The following is a 21518-nucleotide window of genomic DNA, read 5'->3' as shown; positions in this document are numbered from 1 at the left end:
CCGGCGAGGAGCACGTAGCTGGCGCGCAGGTCGAGCGCGGGCGCGAGGAGCAGCGCCGTGGCGGAGGCGGCGGCGTTGATCTCCCCCTCGCCGACGGTGGCGTGGCAGATGCTCGTGTCGGCGGTGCAGAGAACGGAGGGGAACAGCACGGAGAGGCCCGGCAGCGGCAGGGAGATGGCGGAGAGGTTGCCGAGGCCGGAGAGCGGGAAGTGCGTGTGCCAGGCGGAGGCTTCGGGGGCGAACTGCGGAGGAAAAGTGAGTGGGTGGAGATGGAGGAGGGGATTGGGAGGAGGAAAGACAAACCATGGAGATGATGAGGACTTTGGGAGCGATGACGGTGGCTGTGGCTGTGACGGTGGACGTCAGGGCCATGGCCATGGTGAGATGTGTTGAGATGTGCATGGTGAGGATTGTCTGGATGTAAGATTGTGAATTTAACGAAGTCAGAATTGATGGACTACTGTATCATTTATATACAGAAGCACTGGTCCCCCCTTCATAGACTATAAATGTTGTATTTTATTCTCGCTTGATCTATGCCCCATCGTTGCGGGATGTCGTGAGCGCCTCGGTTGTTGTCATCGCCTCGCCTGTGGCACCCTTCTCCGCCACAGAAGCTTCCTAATCGAGAAGACGGGCCCGAAGAACAAGAATCGTTTCTTCGGAAGCATCGGCGCATGGTAGGACCACAAGCTGAAGCCAGTGCACGCTTTCCCCCGGGGCGGGAGACAAGATCGCTTGAGGAAGCACGCGGCGGCGTACAGGTCGCCGACGGTCTGGTCCTGACTGCTCGGTGACACGCGTCTCTAGCAACCATGGCTGAAAGAGAACCAGTCTCGCGGGTCAAGGTGACACTGCTGAACGGAGGTGGTACGGACGGGCCAAGGGGGGGCATGCATGTGTAACGCTTCGTGTGTGCCGTCTGTCGCTTCTACACTGCGGGCATGGCTAATACTGAAACAGATGCGTGCAAAGGGCTTTTTCTGTTTTATGAAACCATGGGCTCGTGGCGGACGGGCGCGATGCGATAACGGCTCGCAGAACGAAGTGCTCGTCATGGCGACTACCTGATGAGAACAATGTCCCTGCTATGGAATACTGCGTAAAAGGTTCAGGTGTTTTATGGAAGAAGAAGGGCCCCTTGGATGAACCCTGGGTCACACCTCGCGTCGGAAACCATCTAGCCTGAGCTCGCCGCCGAGCACCATTGTTGCACGGGAGTGGTGCAAGCGCCTGTAGTTGACCTCGGTGAATACGTGGCTGTTACGTGAACTCGAGAGATGCATCTGAGAAGGGCTTTTATACAATTTAAAAGTCGCTATTTCCGAGTAGAAGTTATCGCTAGGCGGGACAAGGCAGTTGATGGAGGCTGACGCCACGGGATGCCGACGAGGTCGACCGGCCTCGGCCAGCAGCGAGTGACGATTACGGCAGCGCAATGTATTTGTAACCGGTCATCAGCTCACCCGGTTTGCTGGATCGTGCACCGGACCTTCTGTGATGCACTTGGGGCTCCCGCTCTTGTGCTACTCGTCGTCCTGCTCCGTACGTGCGAGCGGGTTACGACCGGATGGATGACCTGGGATCATGGCGTAAAAACACACCGAGAAAAGATTGGTCTAGAAGCAACGCTTGAAATATATGCCCGTTTGGGGGAACCATTCAGGGATATCGTTTCCACTTTGATATTGATTAATAAAGCGGACGATGCATGTAGGGCTACGGACGGGGGTTCATGCCACGTTTTACGGATCTCAGATATATCAGAGGTTGTAGTAATAGGAGGGAGCAAACAATGCGGGCATTGCTGACCGAGGCGGAGGCAAACTTTACGCGTAAATCTGTACTTTGGACATAATTCGTGCGAGATCCGATAGTATCGTAAGCTGACAAGGCTGGGTTTGAGATGTGCAACATGAGCTAGATGCATCACATACATGTTAGAGTTGAGACTAGGGTGGCGTTACTAAACATAAACTGCGAAACAATTTCAGTAGTGAGATGAAGAGCACGTTTGGTGGCGGGGGACATGACAGGGCTCGGGCTAGACTTGGGTGGCTCGGCAAATGTCTACAGGCGGCGCCAAGAATTGCGATAGGCCGTTTGATGGAAAGCGAACAAGGAAGGGGACAAGCGTCGAATCCACAAAGGTTGCCTTGAAGGTGGGAATGGACCTGGGATGCGCAAGATTTTAGGTTGAGCGGAATGTGTACACCTTGGTCATGGCCATGCATGATGGATGCTTTGGGTGGGTGGGGTGTGATGAGACGGCGACGCAGGGCTGCAGTTGGAATTGGACAACAAGAAGAGACGCATCTTGGAGGATGGGCTGGACGACGGATCGAGAGGGCGATGTCAATGGTGATGCAAGGCAGCGGCAAGGATGAGAGGAGATACGGCGAGGCCGGCTGAGGTGGAGCCGGCCACGTAACCAGCGGCGTTGTTAGAGGCTTGGCAACGGAGGAGAGGAAATGGATGGCACGTTTTGTACGTTTTGTAGTAGTGATGGGAGGACAAGATGATACTCGGTAATACATAGGTTGTCGGGTTGAGTTGGTTGTTGGTACACTAATACGATACTCTTGGTATAAGAGTTCACGAGATACATAGATACATGAGATACATGAGAGACAATCACTAGTTCATACTCATCTTATTGGCAAGCCAGCAGTCAACCTTTTGATTGTTTATTAATTGCGACCATGTTCATCAACATGATCCAAACCACCAGCCCCTGCTCGCCAAGCCGCGCCCCAGAGTCTAGGTCGGTGGAAGCTGAGTCGTTCGTTGATGAAGAGAGTCACAATGTCACCATGTCCACTCATCAACAGCGCTAGACGCCCGATGAGGCTTGATTGAATGCATGGTAATAGCTTGTCAGAAGGAAGTTGTCAGTTTGTCCCAGCCCAGGAATTGTCTGAAAGCAATCCTCAGAGCCTTGTTGGTACAAGTACGGAGTACTGGCTGTGTTTATTAGCGGCGCACTTGGTGGATTTACATAATAATTAAGGTGCTCAGTTAACTGGACGTTGGCGCTTCGAGGCCTTCGCAGTGGCGCTTACAGGGCTTACAGGGCTTACAGGGCTTACAGGGCTTGCAGGGCCGCCCAAAGCCTTGTCTCCAGGGGGTCCCACCACTGTAAATTTCCCTATCCCCGCCAAAAATTGGCTGGTCTTGGCAGGTTGACTTTGAAGTTGGGCCTCCTCCTCGTCTGCTTCACCAGCCTTCCTTTTCCCGCTCTCACGCATTCCTTCTTCCTTCCTCCTCTCGCTTCCTCCATTCGCTCTTTGCTGCTGCTCCATCTGTGCATCGAACCGCCAGATGCAGCACCGGACGCGCCATCGTTGTCATCGCCATGGACCAAATCACCCCGGTCCCGGGCCGGGTCTCTCCCCATGAGCAACTCGCTGCTGATGCTGGTGGTGCGCCCAACAATGCTGACCCGGCCGCCGCCGCGCCTTCGTTTGACGACATCTCCCGCGACATTCTCGACACCGAGTCCTCCGCCCCCGACGCCGACGGCAGCAGCGGGCCCTTTGCCTTTTCCACGACGCAGCTCTACAAGCTCCTGACGTACCGCAGCCTCGCCGCCCTCGACGTCTTTGGCGGGCTGTACGGGCTCGCCGGCGGCCTGCGCGCCAACATTGCGACCGGCCTCAGCGCCGACGAGACCACCCTCCCCGGCCGCATCACGTTTGACGAGGCCGTCGCCGCTGCCAGGGACCAGCGCGACCCCGTCATCGAAAACACGCGCCCGCCCCGGTCCACGCCCACCGGCCTGACGCTCCGACTCGGCGACGAGCCCGACACCCAGTTCCTCGACCGCCGCCGCGTCTACGGCGCCAACCGCCTGCCCCGACGACCGCAAAAGTCCTTTCTCCGCCTCATGTGGATCGCCTTCAACGACAAGCTGCTCATCCTGCTGACCATTTCCGCCTGCATCTCGCTCGCCATTGGCATCTACCAGTCGGTCGACGCCAAGAGCAAGAATGCCAACATTGAGTGGGTGGACGGCGTGACCGTCGTCATTGCCATTCTCGTCATCATCTTTGCCAGCGCCGCCACCGACTGGCAAAAGAACTACAAGTTTGAGAAGCTCAACGAGCGCAAGTCGCAGCGCGATGTGGCCGTCATGCGCTGCGGTAGGATCCAGCACGTTTCCGTATACGACGTCATGGTTGGCGATGTCATGCACATTGAGGCCGGCGAGGTCCTGGCCGCCGACGGAATCCTCATTCGCGCCGCAGGCCTGCACGTGGATGAGTCCTCCGTCTCGGGCGAGGCCGGCCTCGTGCACAAGACGCTGGCCAACGATCACGATCCCACCCACACCACCCTCGCCGACCCTTTCCTCTTTAGCGGCACGACCATCTGCCGCGGCGTCGGCCAATACCTCGTCACAGCCGTCGGCGCCAACTCGACCTACGGAAGAACCCTCATTTCGCTGCGCGAAGACGTGGAAGAGACTCCTCTGCAAGCCAAGCTCGGCCGGCTGGGAAAGCAGCTCATCCTGTTTGGTGCCGGCGCTGGCACCGTCTTTTTCCTCATCCTCTTCGTTCGCTTCATGATCAACCTGGACGACCTCAAAGGCATCGGCCCGTCCGAAAAGGCCGAGAGATTCTTTGGCATCCTGATTCTCGCCATTACCGTCGTCATCATCACCGTGCCCGAAGGTCTCGCCCTCAACGTCACGATTGCCCTCGCTTTTGCTACTAAGCGCATGCTCAAGGATAATAATCTTGTTCGCCTCATTCGATCCTGCGAAATTATGGGCAACGCTACCACCGTTTGCTCCGACAAGACCGGCACATTGACGCAGAACAAAATGACAGTGGTCGCTGGCCGCATCGGTCTCGACTGCACCTTTGACGATACCGAGACGGTCGACTTAGCCAACAGTAATGGTGCCCCCGCCACGGTTGTCGTCAGGGGCGAAACTTCTAGCTACGCAACCTCGCACCTATCAGCAGAGCTGCGCGATCTTTTAAAGGACAGTATCGCTTTGAACTCGACCGCTTTTGAGACGCATGATAGCTCCAAGCCCAGCTACGTTGGATCCAGCACCGAAACGGCGCTACTGAAGTTCTCTCGCGATCATTTAGGATTGGGCCCGCTACGTGAAGACCGTGCTAACTCGCCTGTGCTGACCATGTTTCCCTTTGACTCGACCAGGAAGTGGATGGCTGTTCTCATCAAGTTACCCAATGGACGATATCGATTGCTGATCAAAGGCGCTGCTGAAGTCGTCTTTGAGTACTGTGCTTATACAATTTCTGACGCTGAATTTCGCATTACCACCGACCGCCTGAGCGAGGAGAACCGCACCAGCATCCGTGACTCTATCCAGGAGTATGCCGGACAGATGCTGCGACCTGTTGGGCTTGCCTTTCGTGACTTTGAGGCGTCAGAGGTGTTTGAAAATCCAGACGATGATCCGGCCGCGGTCAACCTGGAATGGTTTGCCTCGGGCCTGATCCATCTTGGCGTATTTGGCATCAGAGATCCGCTCCGGCCAGAAGTTGTCGACTCTGTCAAGAAATGCCAAGACGCTGGTGTCTTTGTTCGCATGATTACCGGTGACAACTTTACGACGGCTAAAGCTGTCGCGACGGAATGCGGCATCTACACATCTGGTGGAATCGCCATGGACGGACCGACATTTCGAAGACTATCCCCTGAACAGCTCGACAGCGTGATCCCCCGACTTCAGGTTCTCGCACGATCTAGCCCCGAGGATAAGCTACTGCTCGTATCGCGCTTGCGTGGTATGAATGAAACCGTCGCAGTTACTGGAGACGGTACCAACGACGCCCTAGCATTAAAGGCGGCTGATGTAGGCTTCGCAATGGGTATACAGGGCACCGAGGTCGCAAAGGAGGCAGCCTCCATTATTCTGCTCGACGACAACTTTGCCTCCATTGTCAAGGCCCTGAGCTGGGGACGTACCGTCAACGACGCTGTCAAGAAGTTTTGCCAGTTTCAGTTCACAATCAACATCACTGCTGGCATCATCACAGTCGTATCGGAGCTAGTTGGAGACTCCATCTTTTCCGTCGTCCAGCTCCTCTGGATCAACCTCATCATGGACATTTTCGCATCTCTCGGCCTAGCCACTGACCACCCCTCACCTGACTTCTTGAAGCGAAAGCCCGAGCCACGCAACGCCCCGATTGTCACCATTACCATGTGGAAAATGATTCTCGGCCAGTCCATCTACCAGCTCCTTATCGTCTTCTTGGTACATTACATTGGATGGGATTTGTTCAACCCCGGCACAAAGAACGAGGTTGAGAAACTGCAGACCCTAGTCTTCAATATTTACGTCTGGATGCAATTTTTTAACCAGCACAACTGCCGACGCGTCGACAATAAGCTCGACATCTGGTACCAAGGCGTCCTGCGCAACCCTTGGTTCATTGGCGTCCAATGCCTCACCTTGGCCGGCCAGTTCATCATCATCTTTAAAGGCGGCGAAGCCTTTGACACGGCACCCCTTACCGGGGCGCAATGGGGCTGGAGCATGCTCTTTGGCATTCTCACCATTCCGCTCGGTGCCCTGATCCGTCAGGTGCCTGACCGATGGGTGTTGCAATTCTTCCTGGCCATCAAGGCAATATTTCTCAAGGTTACCGGCCCCGTCCGCCGCCGCCTGCCACGCCTGCACAGGAAGAAACAGCAAGCCGAGGCGGAGCAAGCAAAGTTCCACCCCGCGCCCCTCAACGCGGTGGAGGAGATGGTGTCTCGCCACGGCCGCCAACTTCTGCAGCAGCTCAAGGGCGAGGGCAAGGACCTCGAGATGACGGCCGAGCAGCGCCACGCACTCGACGTGGCGGCGCAGCGCGCCCGCGACGACGCCGACGCCGCCGCCGAGCAGGACAAGCCCGAGCGCGAGGTCGACCTGCTCGGCCTGATTGAAGCCGCCAAGGTCGGCCGCATGGTCGACCGCGACGTGCTCGAGATTCACCCCCGCACGCCCAAGGAGGACCCCATCCTCAACACCTGGATCAACCTGCGCGTGCCCCCCAGCCAGGACGAGAATCTCCTGCGCTATATGAATGCCGGCAAGGAGGAGGACACGACGCGCCGCCCCCGCAACAGGGTCCCCGCGCGATACACGTGGGTCGAGCCGACGAGGCCGCAGCTGACGCACACTCGACCGAGAGCGCGCAATGGCTTCACGTGGGAGTCGTTTCTCCGCTCCAAGCGAAGATAGTAGCTCGCTGCCTGAGACACTCTTTACTTGATCCAACGCATTTTTATTTTTATCTTTGCATCATTGCATTTGTTCATTTTAGGAGGTGGTCTTGATATTTCATTGGGACAAGGCAAGCATATCTGGACGGAATCTGGAATATTGGAAAAAGGAGAGGTGCAGAATACAAGGCATATCTGCGTGTTGAAGACGGCTTCATCTTTTCCCTAAATCTTTGCTTCTTTTCTTGGTTGGTTTCTTGGGGTTTCATTTTGGCATGCCTGTTTTATTTATTTAACGTTTGGTGCTTCTATGGTTGCGCCCGGGCATCTTGACGACGTATGACACTACACCTACACTGCGGTACATATAGACTCTTATCCTCAACAACATACTTATTCCTATACCACACATAATGACGACTTTTTTTTTTGGTCTGGTTACAAACACGCACAGGTGAAGATGATTTGAAGCGAACAAGAATGAATTCAGGCAGCTATATATAAAGAAGAAAGAGAAACCTCAAAAGTCCGATGCGAAAAGGAATCCGACGCTCATTAATCATCCTGGTTCTGCCGCACCAACCGCCGAAACGCGTCCCCGCTGAACCACAGGTCCTCAAACGCGCCCTGCTCGACGACACGACCGTCCTCCACCACCACCACCACGTCGGCCACGCGCATCATTTCCACATTATGTGTCGCCACCACGACCGCCGCCGACCTCCTCTCGGCGCGCCACCGCGCGACCAGTGCCACCACACACGCGCCGACAGCCGCCGTGCTATCCGGGTCCAGCGCGCTCGTCGGCTCATCCATGACGAGCAGCGCGGGGTGGCGGACGAGCGCGCGCGCCACCGTGACGCGCTGCGCCTGCCCGCCGGAGAGCGTGATGCCGCTGTCCCCGACGAGGGTGTCGTAGCTGGCGGGGAGGGACTGGATGAAGTCGTCGATGCCGGCGTCGCGCGCGGCGGCGCGAATCTTGGCGCGGTGCCGTAGCGGCGACTGCGCGGGCAGCCCATAGGCAATGTTGTCGGCGATGCTCCCAGGGAAGAGAAACGGGGTTTGGGGCACGTACCCGATGGCGGCGCGGAGCTGGCGCGGGTCGAGGGCGGTGCTTGGTGTGTCGGCGTAGCAGAGTGAGGAAGCGGGTGAGGTTGGGCGGTGCAGGCCGAGTAGGAGACTGAGGAGGGTGGATTTGCCGCCACCGGATGCACCGACGAGCACAGTGCACCGGCCGGGGGAGATGTCGAGCGTGACACCGGCGAGCGTGGGGTCGGCGGCGCGGCCCGGATATGCAAAGGATAGGTCACGCATGCAGACGGGCAGCACTGCAGGGATGCCCCCGTGGACGTCGCAGGAGTCGGAGGGGAGCTCGCCGTCGGGCAGCTGCGTGTAGGCGAGGACGCGGGCGGCGGCGGCTGTCGTCACGGTGATTTGTGGCATGGTGCTGAGCAGCTCGGTGGCGGTGCCGAAGCTGAACAAGAGCAGGTTGAGGACTTGCAAGACGGCGTCGACGTCCACGCCGCCACCGCCGCTGTGACCTGTCAGGAGCCGCGTCCCGTAGTAAAAAGCGAGCGATGTGAGCGCGTAGCTAAAGGCCTGGTAGAGGCCAAAGAGTGGGCAAGTGCGGAGTGCGCGGCGGGCGCCGAGACTGAGGCACCGAAAGGCTGCTTGGGCAAACTGTGCAGCAAAGTGGTCTTGGAGGCCGCAGTTGGCGACGGTGCGACCTGCAGCAAGCACCTCGGCGAGCCCTTGCCCGGCCTGCTCGGCGGCGTCGGCGCAGCGTGCCTCCCACGCCTTGCTGGTCCGCGTATACGCCTGGAGCACGACGACGACGAGCGGCAGCGGCGCGAGCGCCACCAAGCTGAGATCCCAGCGGACGGCGAGCGCCCACACGACCGAGGCGGTAATCATGGTGGCGACAGCAATGATGTTGGGTAGGAAACGGCCGACGAGGTTGCGCATCTCCTCAGCATGCACGTTGAACGTCTCGGTAATGCACGCTTGGGAGTTGGTGTCGGCGTTGTCGGTGAACCACGATTTGGGCTGGCGGAGGATGCGCTGGAGGGCGGAGCGCCGGATCGAGTCAACCCATGATTGGGCCGACGACTCGAGGAGGTAGCGGCCGAGACCGGTGCAGACGCCGTCGACGACGGCGATAATGAAGAGGTATAACGCCCACTGTCGTCCCTCAGCGTGCTTGTCGCCCGCAGACCACATGACGGCGAGTAGCTTGGCCAAACAAAAGGAAAAGGCGGGCGTGGTGAGCGCGCCAATCATGGTTGCGCCGACGCCGAGGACAAGGTAGGCCGTGCGGAGCCCGTCGAGCGCCGGCATGATGGTGCTCAGGATGCTGGCAAAGGACATTTCCTTCGCGTGTCTACGCTTCCAGCCCACATCAACTATACTCCGCCTCTTCTTCTCCTTTTTCTTGGGGGACTGTGATGCCTCGCTGGCGTTAGACATGGTGTCCAAATCTCGTCTGGAGCTCGAACACGGCGGCTGGAGGGAGGTGGTATCTGGGCCGGGCGAGGACATGGGTCGGCCCTGTTTGCTGGTGATGAGTGAAGAGAGTCGGGGCGTGGCAGCAGGTGACCCCATATTGACCGACCGCACGGACAGCACAGATAGTCGCGGTGAAAGAAGAGAGGTGACACGGCGCGAAGGGCTGCTATGTCGGAAAGAGTTGGTACCGCTCGTGAACCACGCGTGATTGTACATTGTTGGGGGGCGGTGCCCGCGGGGAGGTTTCGCGGCTGCGGCATAGGGTGGGATGATGTCCATGTTGATATGTGCCGAGCTCTCCTCGGCAGCCTCGTCCAGCGAGGCTGTGGAGAAGATGCCCATGTCTGCGCTCTCCAGGTTTCGTTTGAATCCGCTCCTCACCACAATTCCCTTTTCCAGCACATACATGAAGTCACTGTGGCGAATGCTGTCAATGTCATGCGAGATAATGACGGTTGTCTTGCGCCGTCTCCACTCTCTGATCTCATTCATAATCATCTCTCTGCTGTTCGGGTCCAGTGCCGACGTGGGCTCGTCCAGAAACAGCACCGCGGGGTCTCTGAGGTATGCCCGGGCGAGCGCAACCCTTTGTCGCTGACCGCCGCTCAGAGGGCAGCCTTCGCCGCCAACGACTGTATGTATCCCGGCGCTTAGAGTCGCAATGGCGGACTCGAGGCCAAACTTGTAGCATGCTTGCAAAACTTCTTGATGAGTGGCCGAGGCTGGATCGGGATGTCCAAACACAACGTTTTGGAATAGCGTATCTTTGAAAATGACAGGCGTTTGATCGACAAGCATAACGTGGCGTTGCATCCATTTCTTGTCAAGCTTATTGATCGGGACACCGTCCATGAATATGCTCCCACTGGTCGTGTCGTAGGTCCTCGAGGCAAGGCTAGCAACGGTACTCTTTCCAGATCCACTGCGGCCAACGAGGAAAGTGAGTTCCCCTGCCGGGATAGAGATTGTGCATTTATCGAGGCATTTGACCGTTGGTGCCGTCGGGTATGCAAAGCTGACCTATTATAGTATCAGCAAGGTCTCTATATTGTCATATGTGTGCAAGATTACCTCTTCCATATCAATCGCGCCAACAAAATAGCCAGGTCGCACAGTGTTGGGGTCATCCTCAGAGGCCTCTGCAACTTCAACTTTCAAGGCCTGTAGTACTTGGCCGGCGCTCATGCCTCTCTGAAACACAAGCCAGTTTGGTAACATCGACTCAACGCCTTGCAGTGTTGTCAACACAGCATAGAATGTTGTGAGAATGTTTCCCGGGCGTTCTCCCTGCTGCACCAGAACTAGGCCGTACCAAAATCCAACAACAAACATAGCCACAGCCCAGAAGGTACTGTATCCGATTTGTATCGAGTTGTTCAAAGCCTGAATTCGATAGTGCTTGGCAGCGCGGTCGGTGTGCGCGATATAATTCTGTACCTCGGAAGCGTAGCCGTTGCACATCTTGACAATGTCAATTCCCCCCAGGGCACCGGCGAGCATGGTCGAGGCCGAGTCTAGGTGTAAGGTTTGTTCTACTATTGCTGGCGGAATCTTTCGGTTCGTCAATGCCAGAACGACGATGGACGGTGGCACTGTAGCGAGGAGGACCAGAGTCAGCTTCCATGAGGACTGCAGGGCAATGGCTAGCGAAGCAAATGCCGTGAGGATATCTGCCACAAGATAGCCAAAGACTTGAGAAGTGGCCATTTGAAGTTCGTGCGTTTTCCTGAAATGTTCTTAGTATTTGCCGTGTAGAATACCGGGAGCCAGCTTAGCCTACCTTTGGATGGAGGCAACCAAGCCAGTCGTGCCATGTGGGAGTGAGTCGATCCAGGCACGTTCCATCTTCATCAGTCCCGTGAAGAGGGCGTTGCGGACGCTTTTTGCCTGTAGCTCTCCAAACATGAGCCACAACCCCAAAAATGCAGAGTTGATGGTCCATTGCGCAGCACCCATGCCGACGAGCACAAGGCAATATCGCGACACAAGCGGCAAGGCTCGTGATTCCGCAACGCCGCCACCTCCCGCCGCAGCGACGATATCAAATATTTTTCCCAGAACAACGGTTAGGGAGGTTCGAAGGGCTGCTGCTCCAGCAGAGGAAAGGACCGCAGCACTGAGATAGTACAGGTGTTGCCTGGTGGTGAAGGCGAAGAGATGTCTCCATTTCGGTGGCTCGTTGAGAAGGACAGTGACGGATGTAGGCCCATCAGTCGGATCTGTATCGCTCTCATTCTTCTTCATCTTACATATCAATCAATGCTGGACATCGTCATGGTATGGAAGTTGCGTTGGGGTGGTATGAACTAAAATGCCCAAGTCAGTCTCAACCAGCGGGAACGGCGGGCACAGCCGCCGCCAGCACTCGCATACTTCATGGCGGGCATAGTTCAGATGGTCTGTCTCATACTCCCATGCGGCTTAGTCTCGTGAGAAGCAACGAATGCACCCGAGAGTCGGGTAGCCGGGAATGGCTACAGTTGTTTGTCTGAATGGCGGCCGCTTCCTATTGTAGTGCGCTCGGACCACCCAACGGCCTGCAGGTAAACGCACGCCGGCCTTCGCATGGTAAAATGGTTTCACTTTATTTCTTGCAGGGATGTACCTATTGAGAAGGAAGAGTGAATAGTTTGTCTCATTATCAGCAATGGTTCATGGGAATGTCCGTTGTTCGGCAGGCAGCATGGTTCCAAACGAGCGACAACATGGCGCCTGGGTACTTCCCGACAGCGAAGTAGGGTGTTCAAAATGAAATAATCATTCTTATAGGTACGCTAGCGGCGAGGGGTAACGGAAAAGCCTGCTTTTTGGGGAATTGGTTCCGTTTGTGGCGTTTCATGATCGATATTCACCGGGGTTCCGTACGTGGCCAACTTGCGCCACCACCCACAGACCCGAAGTGTACTTTAGCAAGTTGCCATAAAAACAGACAGGAGAATTCGGTGTATATGACAGAGATAGGAAGTTGCAAGATAAAAAAATTTGGAGCAAGAGTGCCCAATAATGCATTGGGCGCTGTTGGAGCTGGACAGGAAAAAGGGCCGCAGCATCGCGGAGCCGAGAGAGCGGTCGGGAAATGATTCCCCGCGCGACCCCGATCTCCAAGCGTAATAATATTCGGGACCATCGAAGAATCACAGGTACTCCGAGCCTAATGCATACGCAACTCATTGTGTGTCATTTGTCCTTCTTGACCCCACAAACAACAAACTCACTGTACCATGAAAGGCAGCGGCGGACCCGTCTGGAGCCACCTACAAACCAATAAAGGTGGTACTGATGGAACTAACGACGGAAATTAAACAGCCTTATTATGGCTTATATTGTCGTCGAGGGGGTTGAATCTTTGAATCTCGCTACCGGAAGCTGTTGGGGCCACTTACAACAAAGGAGGATTGCATCCTGGCCGCACGGACAACCGGAGACAATATCAAAGAATGGATTGATCAGAAATACGAAATTCAGTGTAGCCAGCACTGCAGCTGAACATACTTAGGCATAATTAGTTATCCGAAGACGCGTCCTAAGTTCTTCTTCTCCGAATCTTTAACACGACGACGAAGGCACTAGGCTTTTAGCATTTCCTGGGTGTTTCTCTTTATAGGACTACGACGTAAAGGGCAATATTTAGAAAAATACTATTACTGAATAATTTACACTTCTTCCTAGAAAGACTAGTTTAATTTGCTGACCCTTCGTGGGTTGACAGGTGGAAGTACCCAGCTCCCACGCCTAGAATCGAGAAGCTTCACCTAAAGTACAGTGTCGCACTGTGTCGCACTGTAGAGGCAACATCATGCCCCTCCATCCCACTTGCGACCCCACGTCAAGATTTTGCGACTGTCACGATTCTGGCTTCCAAACTCAAAGCACTCTACTCACCACAATACAATATACTTACAACCATGGATCCCATTCAGAGCATGTCCACATCCGGGGGGCAGCTCCCCGCGGGCATGAGCGCCGAGGAGACCACCAACTTGGAAGATGTACGGGTTGCCCCCCAAAAAGCTTTCCTGTGAGGGGCATGATGTCACTGCGGCCGCGCGCGACAAGCCATTGCCTCTCCGTCGCGCGAGATCAGAAAACCCTGGAATTTAGCTAACTAGGAGAAACAGATGGAGAAGCAATTCGCCGTCAAGACGGTGCAGCACCTCGAAACATACTGGGCCATCCTGGAGCGCGTGCGCGGCTCGACGTTGCGCCTGACCAAGCTGGACGACGACATCTACGAGCACTTGAAGACCGACTTTCCCGAGTTTGACCCCGCAGCCGTCATCGACGAGGACGAAATGAAGAGCAAGACGGGCAAGGAGCGCTGGCGCAAGTTCATGATGGCGTATGAGAAGAAGGTGGAGGACTACAACTTTGGCACGATGCTGCGCAACAGCCCCAAGGTCGAGTATGAGCAGGACACGACCCTTTTCGGTAAGTAGGGCCAATGGAGGAGCTTGAGAACGCGTTCGCTGGAATGTAGTTGCTAATTGGTCATGTACAGTCCCGCGCATGCAATTCTACGCTGTCGAGATTGCCCGCAACAAGAGCGGCCTCAACGATTGGATCTTCGAAAAGGCCGAAGCCGAAAAGGCCAAGGGCAAATAAAGGAACCGCGCCAAGGAGATGATTGTATATAGGGACGATGCATAGACGAAGGCTGGAATTGGATGTTTTCGAAAATGTAGAGAATTTTATTTCTTTCTCAATAAAATAGGTGAAGTCCTGAATGATTGCGGGTGTCTAGTGTATTGTGTATTTACCTATCGCACAACTAACAGGCAAGCCTCGACTCCACGAGTAGCTGAATCAAACTATACATTGCACTTACTATAGAGTTTCTCCGCAATAAATCCAGCTTTGCTGCGTTGTTTGCCTGCCCGTCGCCAGGTCAAGCGTAACCATCGGGAGGCTCCCGAAACGCTGCAATAACTAGACTCGGTAACGCACACTCCCGGGTTGGGCTCTAGATATTTCTCAGAGAAGACACTCCCTCCAACACCTGGACGCCAAGCTAGAGGCTCACAAAAGAAACACAGGTGCATTCCTCTCTCCGCAGGCAATAGGGTAGGTAGGCTTTATATGGCTTTACATACAATCGCCCGTGTTAGCGCTGTCCACTCCAGTTTTACCCGCTCGGGCGGGCTACGGCGCCGCAAAGCCTCAGAGCGGCTCCATGACGTTTGTCGATGACGGAAACGTCATCTAATCCAACCCGTGTTTCAAGCCGGCACAGCTCATCTTTGCCTCCTTCCCGCGTGATTTGCAATCCATCCTCTCTTCCCTTCCCTCGGCTCCGGCGGACATACTCTACAACACAACAAAACAAACACCCGGCAAATCATGGCGGCGGACAAGTACATTCTCCGCATCACCGCCGGCAGCGACTACGACCCCTCCACGCACGTCCAAGTCCCCGTGAACCAGCCCTCACCAGTAGCCATCAGCGGCCCGCACGCCGCGATCCAGCTCAACGTGCGGGTGCACAACTACGCGGGGCTGCCGCCCAACTCGCCGGCAACATCGCCATACTTTGCCGCGGAGCCGCACGCGACCAACCAGGACCAGTACAGCATCGCCTTCCGCTTCACGCCGACGACGCGACGACAGGCCCCCGGCGCCGCCGCAGGCATCAACGGCACGGACCTGCAGTTCGGCAACGACTTTGACCGGCCCATCCGCGACAGGCTGCCGCCCGGCTTCAACACGGCGCTGCGCATCGTCAAGTGGTGGATCGACCCGGGGCTCGACGGCGACGCCTACGCCGACCGCCCGCACCTGTACGGCCCCGCGCTGAGCTCCTTCAACGTGCTCGAGATGGGCGAGGGCGCGCACGATCCCGCCCGCGGCGGCCTCTGGTTCGACGAGGGCGCTGGTCCCGACGACGAGGCCAGGAAAAGGCTCAAGATGCCCGCCACGGGCAAGGCGCGCATGAAGTGGGCGCTGGCGGACGCGAACAAGGAGCAGTTCTTGTTCGAGTACGGCAAGACGTACGGTTTCGACTTTTTTAACCCCTACCTGGACTTTGCCAATCTGGCGCTGCGCCTGCCTGGCTTTCAGCTGAGCATTGCCAACTACTGGGACGGCCAGGCACTGCGGTGAGTTTTACCCTCTTCCCTTAGGCCTCGTACGATTTTGAAGTTTTTTTTCTCGTCTTCTCTATGTTTGCTCTTTCCCCTCGCATGGGTTAACCCATTTGCTTTTTTTTCCCAGGTCATCCAACAACAGGCGCTTACACCAGCTTAGGTACGTGCTGCGGAACAGGACCACGGGGGACGTTTACCTCGTCGTCGTGTTTAGCCTGTTTCTGCGCAAAGATCTCAACGAGGACGGCACGCTCAAAGAGGGCGCGCAGCAGCTCACCGCGGGCGGTGCGGCGGACGCGACGGCCACGAAGCCGGCGGGTGGCGAGGAGCACAGCCACGATCACGACGAGGAGGCGGCCATGAAGCAGGCGCAGGATAAATTTGGCGTCCCGCCTTATGAGACGAGTGCGGATGATGTAGACTGATGAGTTATAGAGACTGATGTACACAATAAATAGAATATAGAATACATGGTTGTTTTCGGGCCGTCAGCGCCTGAGCGAGGTTACACCCACGGGATCTATCAGACTGTATCATTCAGGAGGCGTTACAGAACGTGCACTTCGCTAGTTACACCAAAGTACTCAAGATGCCACAAATCGCAGTGAAAATACCCTCGCCTGAGCAAACTTTGCGTGGTGTTGGCAAACAAGACTAAAAATGCCAACTGAGCAGAGGCAGAGTGATTCACGAAAGACTTACTTTACACCTACTCTGTCTAGACCAGCATCTGACTAAACCAGAATCAATATCAATATCCCGCGAGTATGGCATCGACAACAAAGATACCAAATACAGCCCACGCAGTGCCCATGACTACGCAGCCCTTGGTTTGCCCCGCGCCGGTGTTGACGGCCGATTTTGACGGCTGTAGGGTCCCCGGCGGATTGGAGCTGTGGCAGAATTGGGGATATTACTCGCCGGGTATCTGCTTCATTGGCTATGTAGCACTATGCACTCAGACAGCAGCACCGCCTGGTGGATGGTCAATCAGCAAGGACGAAACTGCGGTGCGGTGTGTACCAGTGTAAGCAACACGCCGCTTGCCGAAGCGTGGCTGCAACTAATTCTGCATACAGTGGTTACGAATGCAACGACGAGACGTCCGATCAAAGATATGCCACCTCGCTATACAATGACATGACGCTCTCTGCCCCGGCATTCGAAATCAGGTGGCGCAGCGCGGATGTCAACGGTCAGTTCACCCGGCCACCCACAACCTCGTCAAGTGCACCGGAACCGACAGTGTCAAGATCTACAGGACAGACCGTGAGCAACAGCTCAGCCGCATCACCCGTCCCCTCGGCAACGGCGCAGAAGGGGCCGACGAACATGTCGTCAGGGAAGATTGCCGGAATTACTATTGGTGCTGTGATCGCCATCTGTGCCATGCTGGCGGCTGCATTTCGAATGCACTTTCGGCGAAAGAAGGTTTTTGGAAAGGCACAGCCGAAAACGCAAGGCGTCCGAGGGCGTGGCGAGGCTGCAGAACTCGAGTTTGTTGCTCCTCTTGCCGAGCTGCAGAGTGAAGGACCGGTCAAAGAGCTGGACAGCAACCGACCGAAGCAGTACGACGACTACGCTGCGGTCAACAAGGAGCCGGTGGAATTGCCTGGTGATACGACGCTTCGGACACTGCCATGACTGGCTAGACAGAGATAGAATTTGTGGCTGCGGATGTCTGTACTGTCTGTGAAAGTCAGAAATTCGGTGCATCATGCAAAGACGGGGCGGCGTTCCAAGCCCGAGACTTATTCCCGAAGCATAGGTGGTATCCCATGTGCCTTGTCCATCCTGAAAGTTTGCGCCGCTGACTGCGAATGAGGTGCCGGGCTCAGTGGCTCAGCCAAAGTGCGCGAAGCTATCAGTAGTTTGTTTCAGCTATGGCTTCTGCAAGTAGTCAAACGTGGACTGTGATTCGACGGTCATCTGCATGAGACCATAATGGTGTGCTGGGGCGCCAGCAGGACATCCCGGCCTGGTGGAATCCTTGGCATGGGCACAAGCGGGAATAACGGCGGCTGAAGTGGAACGCGGCACTTGAGGAAGGTAAATGTCGCAGTAAGCATCGCTAGGTCAAAGATGTGCTTGCTTACTTTCGTGGTCCGCTGGGGGATATTCTCGTCGTTTACTGGGCGAGGACTCGTCAGATCGGTCGATCCTTGCTTTTCCTCTGCGTCTTGGCAAACGAGTGTTGTAACCAGAAATGATGCTGCGAAGAGGGGGGGGGAAAGCCTCTTGTTATTCCCGAGGGCTAGACCGCTCAGCTCTGAAGCTAAGACGATGCAATATCTCGCTAGCTTTGACTTGCTTCATTTTGGCGTGATTTTTTTTGGGAGGGCGGGGCTGCTGCACACGAACACGACTCCATTTGCTTATCATCGTTGGTCCTCTCATTCAGGCGTGTGTGTGGCCCAGAACGGGTCTCATTTTGAGAGCGCGCAACGAGCATGATTCAGGCTTCGATCGGCGGGCAGTGATGCAGTGATGAGCATCACGGGCAACCCACCCAGCGACGAGACCGTCATCGGCGTCGGATAAAGGGCTGAGACAAGCAGTAACGCTGAGACCGTTGAGCGGTTGATCGGAGAGCTGGGGTTGGCCGGTTCGTATCTGGGCGGCAGCAATCTATTTCACAAGATGGAGAATTGAGGAACGAGCGAGCAAATGGGGCGGCGAGAGATGGGAAAGATGGGAAAGCGAGCCGTTTGCCAGGGGGGGATGTTTGAAAAGCTTGGGTCCACCAGCCAGCTGGCAACTTCCTGCATTTGGTTCAGGATGCAGCTCCGGACACAACTTGGTCGTTATTCCCGACAAGCTTTTCGTCACCCTGGGGTTTAAGTGGGCTTCGTTGGGGCTTCTTCGTCATCTGCTTGGCTGCTTGGTTCCTGTCCAGCCCCGAAAACCCCCTGCTAGTGCACAGGGAACAAGAATTATTGTATCCATTCCGGTTTATTATGATGATATACCATGTCCCCGGCGCCCGCGCTGTAAAGTGAGGGGGGAGCCCGGGCGGGTTTACCCTCGGCCACCCCAACTTCTTACACCATAACTATGAGCCCTGCCGCGCACACCTATGAGATGACCGTTTCACCTTTTTTTCAAATCTGAGTCGTTGAAAGCTTAGCTGCTAAGCGGGCTGCCTTGCTGTTTTGGATTGAAAAGGTAGCTCAACGACAACAACCATGGCTCGTCAACATACTACACCGGCGGTTGACGTGCACCCGCTGCGCCACACCACCGACGCTGCTGTCAACCCCATCGTGGACCAACCCCAAGAGAAGCTGGCACGGGAAACTGCAGAGAAATCAGCACGGGCAGATCCCGAGACAACTTCCTCCGCCACCGCCATCCTCTACCTCTACCTCGACTTTGACACGCCTCTGCCCGAGCCGCCGCAACGCGCCGGGCCTGGGGTGCCGCCATGCCCCGACCTGCGCGCCTACACATCGCCACTCCTATGGAGCCCCGCGCGCAAGAGCGTGCTGCTCATCCTCTCCTGCCTGGCCACTTTTCTCACCGCGTACACGGCGGGCGCCTACGCGCCCCCGGCCAGCCTCATGGCGCGCGACTTCCGCACCACCCGCACCGCCGTCATGGCCGGCATCACCACCTTTTGCCTCGGCTTCGGGCTCGCGCCCATGGCCCTCGCGCCCCTGTCCGAGGCCTGGGGCCGGTACCCCATCATTGTCACTGCCGGCGGCGTCTACCTCGTCTTCCAGGCGCTCTGCGCCGTCATGCCGCACGTCGCCGGCATGCTCGTCTGCCGCCTGTTTGTCGGCGCCGGCGCGTCCGTGTTCAGCGCCGTCGTCGGTGGCGTCATCGCGGACCTCTGGGGAAAAGAGGACCGCAATACGCCCATGGCGCTGTTTAGCGGCTCCGTGCTGCTCGGCACCGGGGCCGGGCCGCTCGTGTCGGCGGCGCTGGTGAGCATCATCAAGGACCGCACGAGGGCGTGGCAGTGGACGTTTTGGCACCAGGTGATCATGGACGCGGTCCTCATGGGCTTCCTGGTCGTCTTTTTCAACGAGAGCCGCGCGTCGGTGTTGCTCACTCGCAAGGCCAAGATATTGAATGACTGGTACGAAAAGTTGGAACGGGCCGGCGTCTACGGCGTCTGGATCTCCTTGGAAACTGTCAGCGTGGTGTCCTCGTCCGAAGTGCGGCTGTCTCGACGCCGCGGTTCAGAGTCGGACGGCTCGGTCTGTGATGGGGAGACGCGCACACAGTCCCCAGAGCTCCGTCGCGTTCGCTGGGTCGTCAAGGCTGACGAGCTGCGGCCTACCCTCAAAGAGCTGGTCACGACCTCCATCCGACGGCCTTTTGCGCTCCTATTCACAGAGCCGGTCGTTTTCTGCTTTTCTTTGTGGGCGGCGTTTTCCTGGGGCGTCCTGTACCTGTCCTTTTCCGTCGTGCCGTTCCTTTACAACGGAGACCTGGACAAGTCCAGTCGCGTGTACATTGCCATGATGGCCGCGACCGCCGTTGCCACGCTCACCGGCGTGTTCCAGGAGCAGCTCCTGAAACACCCATCCTGGAGGAGCCTCGAGGCCGGCGGCCGTCCCACCGCCTCTCCGTTCTGGCAGATGATGCGCCGCCGGTTTCCCGCCGAGGCTCCCGAGTCGCGACTCTACTTTGCCTGCGTCACGGCCTTGTTCCTACCCGCCGGCCTGTTTGTCGGCTTCCTCTGCCCAGACAGCTGGAAGGCCTACGCGCAGGCCATTGGTCTCGGCTTCGCCCTCTGGGGCATCTACTCCGTCTACCTCGCCACCTTCAACTACCTCGCCGACACCTACCACGCTTACGCCTCATCGGCGCTCGCGGCGCAGAGCCTTTGTCGAAACCTGCTCGGCGGCGTGTTCCCACTCATTGCCACGCCTCTGTTTCGCAATCTGGGCACGCGCGCGGCGGGTGGCCTACTTGGCGGCATTGGTACTGCGTTGACTGTCATTCCATGGGTGCTCGTCTTCTTTGGACAGCGAATCCGCGCACGGAGTAAAATCGCGATAGTAAGTACAGTCGGTCCTGCATTTGAGGTGATTTGCTAATAAAAAAATCAGTCTCTTGAAAAGTCATAGCGTATTTAACATAAGCATAACGGCCAGGAACGTTAGCATTAGAGAGTACTGCATAGCATACTGTTTCGGCAAATCATGTAATCCCTGATAGAACTATAATTTATCGCACTTTTTCTATTAATATTCAATTCATTTCTCCTTATCAAATTTCCTTTAGCTAAACTCACGTGCGTCTTTTTCTGTTGCCTCGGTTGTTGAGGCACATGTCAATTCATATCCATCGCTATGGACCCCTTTGCAACGCTCAGCGTGCGTCACCACAACCATTACGCAGTTACAAATCCTCGACTCAACAGATTCTTAAACTGATGGGAATTCTCCCCCACCAAGCGCTGCAAGACTTTTTACAATGGATTAACCAAATGCCCTTCCGCCGCGCAACCTCAGACGAGTGAAACCACATTTACGCGATTTCGCTTCCGCAAACCAACCCCTTTCCCACACCACCAACCACACATGTCATGATTGGCAACTCGCCGCCCAAATGGGCGCTCATCCAGCTCTCCGTGGTCATCTTTCGCTTTGCACCTCTGCTGCTCGCCCTCTTCTTCCTCGCCCTCGGCGCTCACAGCGCGCCGCACCACACCGCCCAAGCCGTCCTCGGCAGCCTCCTCGTCGCCGAGGCCCTCTTCTACGTGCTCCTCTACCGACCGCACCTGCG

General features: G+C 56.4%; 7 protein-coding genes across 7 annotated transcripts; 5 read left to right on the top strand and 2 right to left on the bottom strand.

The window, feature by feature from the left end:
• Positions 1–621: 621 nt before the first annotated feature.
• On the bottom strand, positions 622–1208 carry CCM_06058 (uncharacterized protein; the record flags this gene model as incomplete). The annotated part of the gene is made up of 2 exons (XM_006671199.1): positions 622–819; positions 1164–1208. The coding sequence occupies 2 exons, from the start codon at positions 1206–1208 to the stop codon at positions 622–624; spliced, it is 243 nt and encodes an 80-aa protein (XP_006671262.1).
• A 2147-nt stretch (positions 1209–3355) lies between these two features.
• CCM_06057 (P-type calcium ATPase) lies at positions 3356–7213 on the top strand (the record flags this gene model as incomplete). The annotated part of the gene is made up of 1 exon (XM_006671198.1): positions 3356–7213. One exon carries the CDS (start codon positions 3356–3358, stop codon positions 7211–7213), a length of 3858 nt encoding a protein of 1285 aa, XP_006671261.1.
• Positions 7214–7749: 536 nt separating this feature from the next.
• Positions 7750–11943, bottom strand: CCM_06056 (a-Factor sex pheromone exporter; the record flags this gene model as incomplete). The annotated part of the gene is made up of 3 exons (XM_006671197.1): positions 7750–10719; positions 10771–11425; positions 11480–11943. 3 exons carry the CDS (start codon positions 11941–11943, stop codon positions 7750–7752), a joined length of 4089 nt encoding a protein of 1362 aa, XP_006671260.1.
• Positions 11944–13604: 1661 nt separating this feature from the next.
• On the top strand, positions 13605–14301 carry CCM_06055 (DUF757 domain protein; the record flags this gene model as incomplete). The annotated part of the gene is made up of 3 exons (XM_006671196.1): positions 13605–13688; positions 13809–14127; positions 14198–14301. 3 exons carry the CDS (start codon positions 13605–13607, stop codon positions 14299–14301), a joined length of 507 nt encoding a protein of 168 aa, XP_006671259.1.
• A 735-nt stretch (positions 14302–15036) lies between these two features.
• On the top strand, positions 15037–16204 carry CCM_06054 (uncharacterized protein; the record flags this gene model as incomplete). The annotated part of the gene is made up of 2 exons (XM_006671195.1): positions 15037–15791; positions 15907–16204. The coding sequence occupies 2 exons, from the start codon at positions 15037–15039 to the stop codon at positions 16202–16204; spliced, it is 1053 nt and encodes a 350-aa protein (XP_006671258.1).
• Positions 16205–16546: 342 nt separating this feature from the next.
• On the top strand, positions 16547–17423 carry CCM_06053 (uncharacterized protein; the record flags this gene model as incomplete). Its single annotated transcript, XM_006671194.1, has 2 exons — positions 16547–16806; positions 16859–17423. The coding sequence occupies 2 exons, from the start codon at positions 16547–16549 to the stop codon at positions 17421–17423; spliced, it is 825 nt and encodes a 274-aa protein (XP_006671257.1).
• Positions 17424–18964: 1541 nt separating this feature from the next.
• Positions 18965–20857, top strand: CCM_06052 (MFS multidrug transporter, putative; the record flags this gene model as incomplete). The annotated part of the gene is made up of 2 exons (XM_006671193.1): positions 18965–20788; positions 20840–20857. The coding sequence occupies 2 exons, from the start codon at positions 18965–18967 to the stop codon at positions 20855–20857; spliced, it is 1842 nt and encodes a 613-aa protein (XP_006671256.1).
• Between the last annotated feature and the right edge of the window lie 661 nt (positions 20858–21518).

The sequence above is a fragment of the Cordyceps militaris genome, assembly GCF_000225605.1.
Source record: "Cordyceps militaris CM01 unplaced genomic scaffold CCM_S00004, whole genome shotgun sequence".
Classification (NCBI taxonomy): Eukaryota; Fungi; Ascomycota; class Sordariomycetes; order Hypocreales; family Cordycipitaceae; genus Cordyceps; species Cordyceps militaris.
Note: the sequence above shows the minus strand (reverse complement) of the source record. Positions and strands in the feature narration are given on the sequence as shown.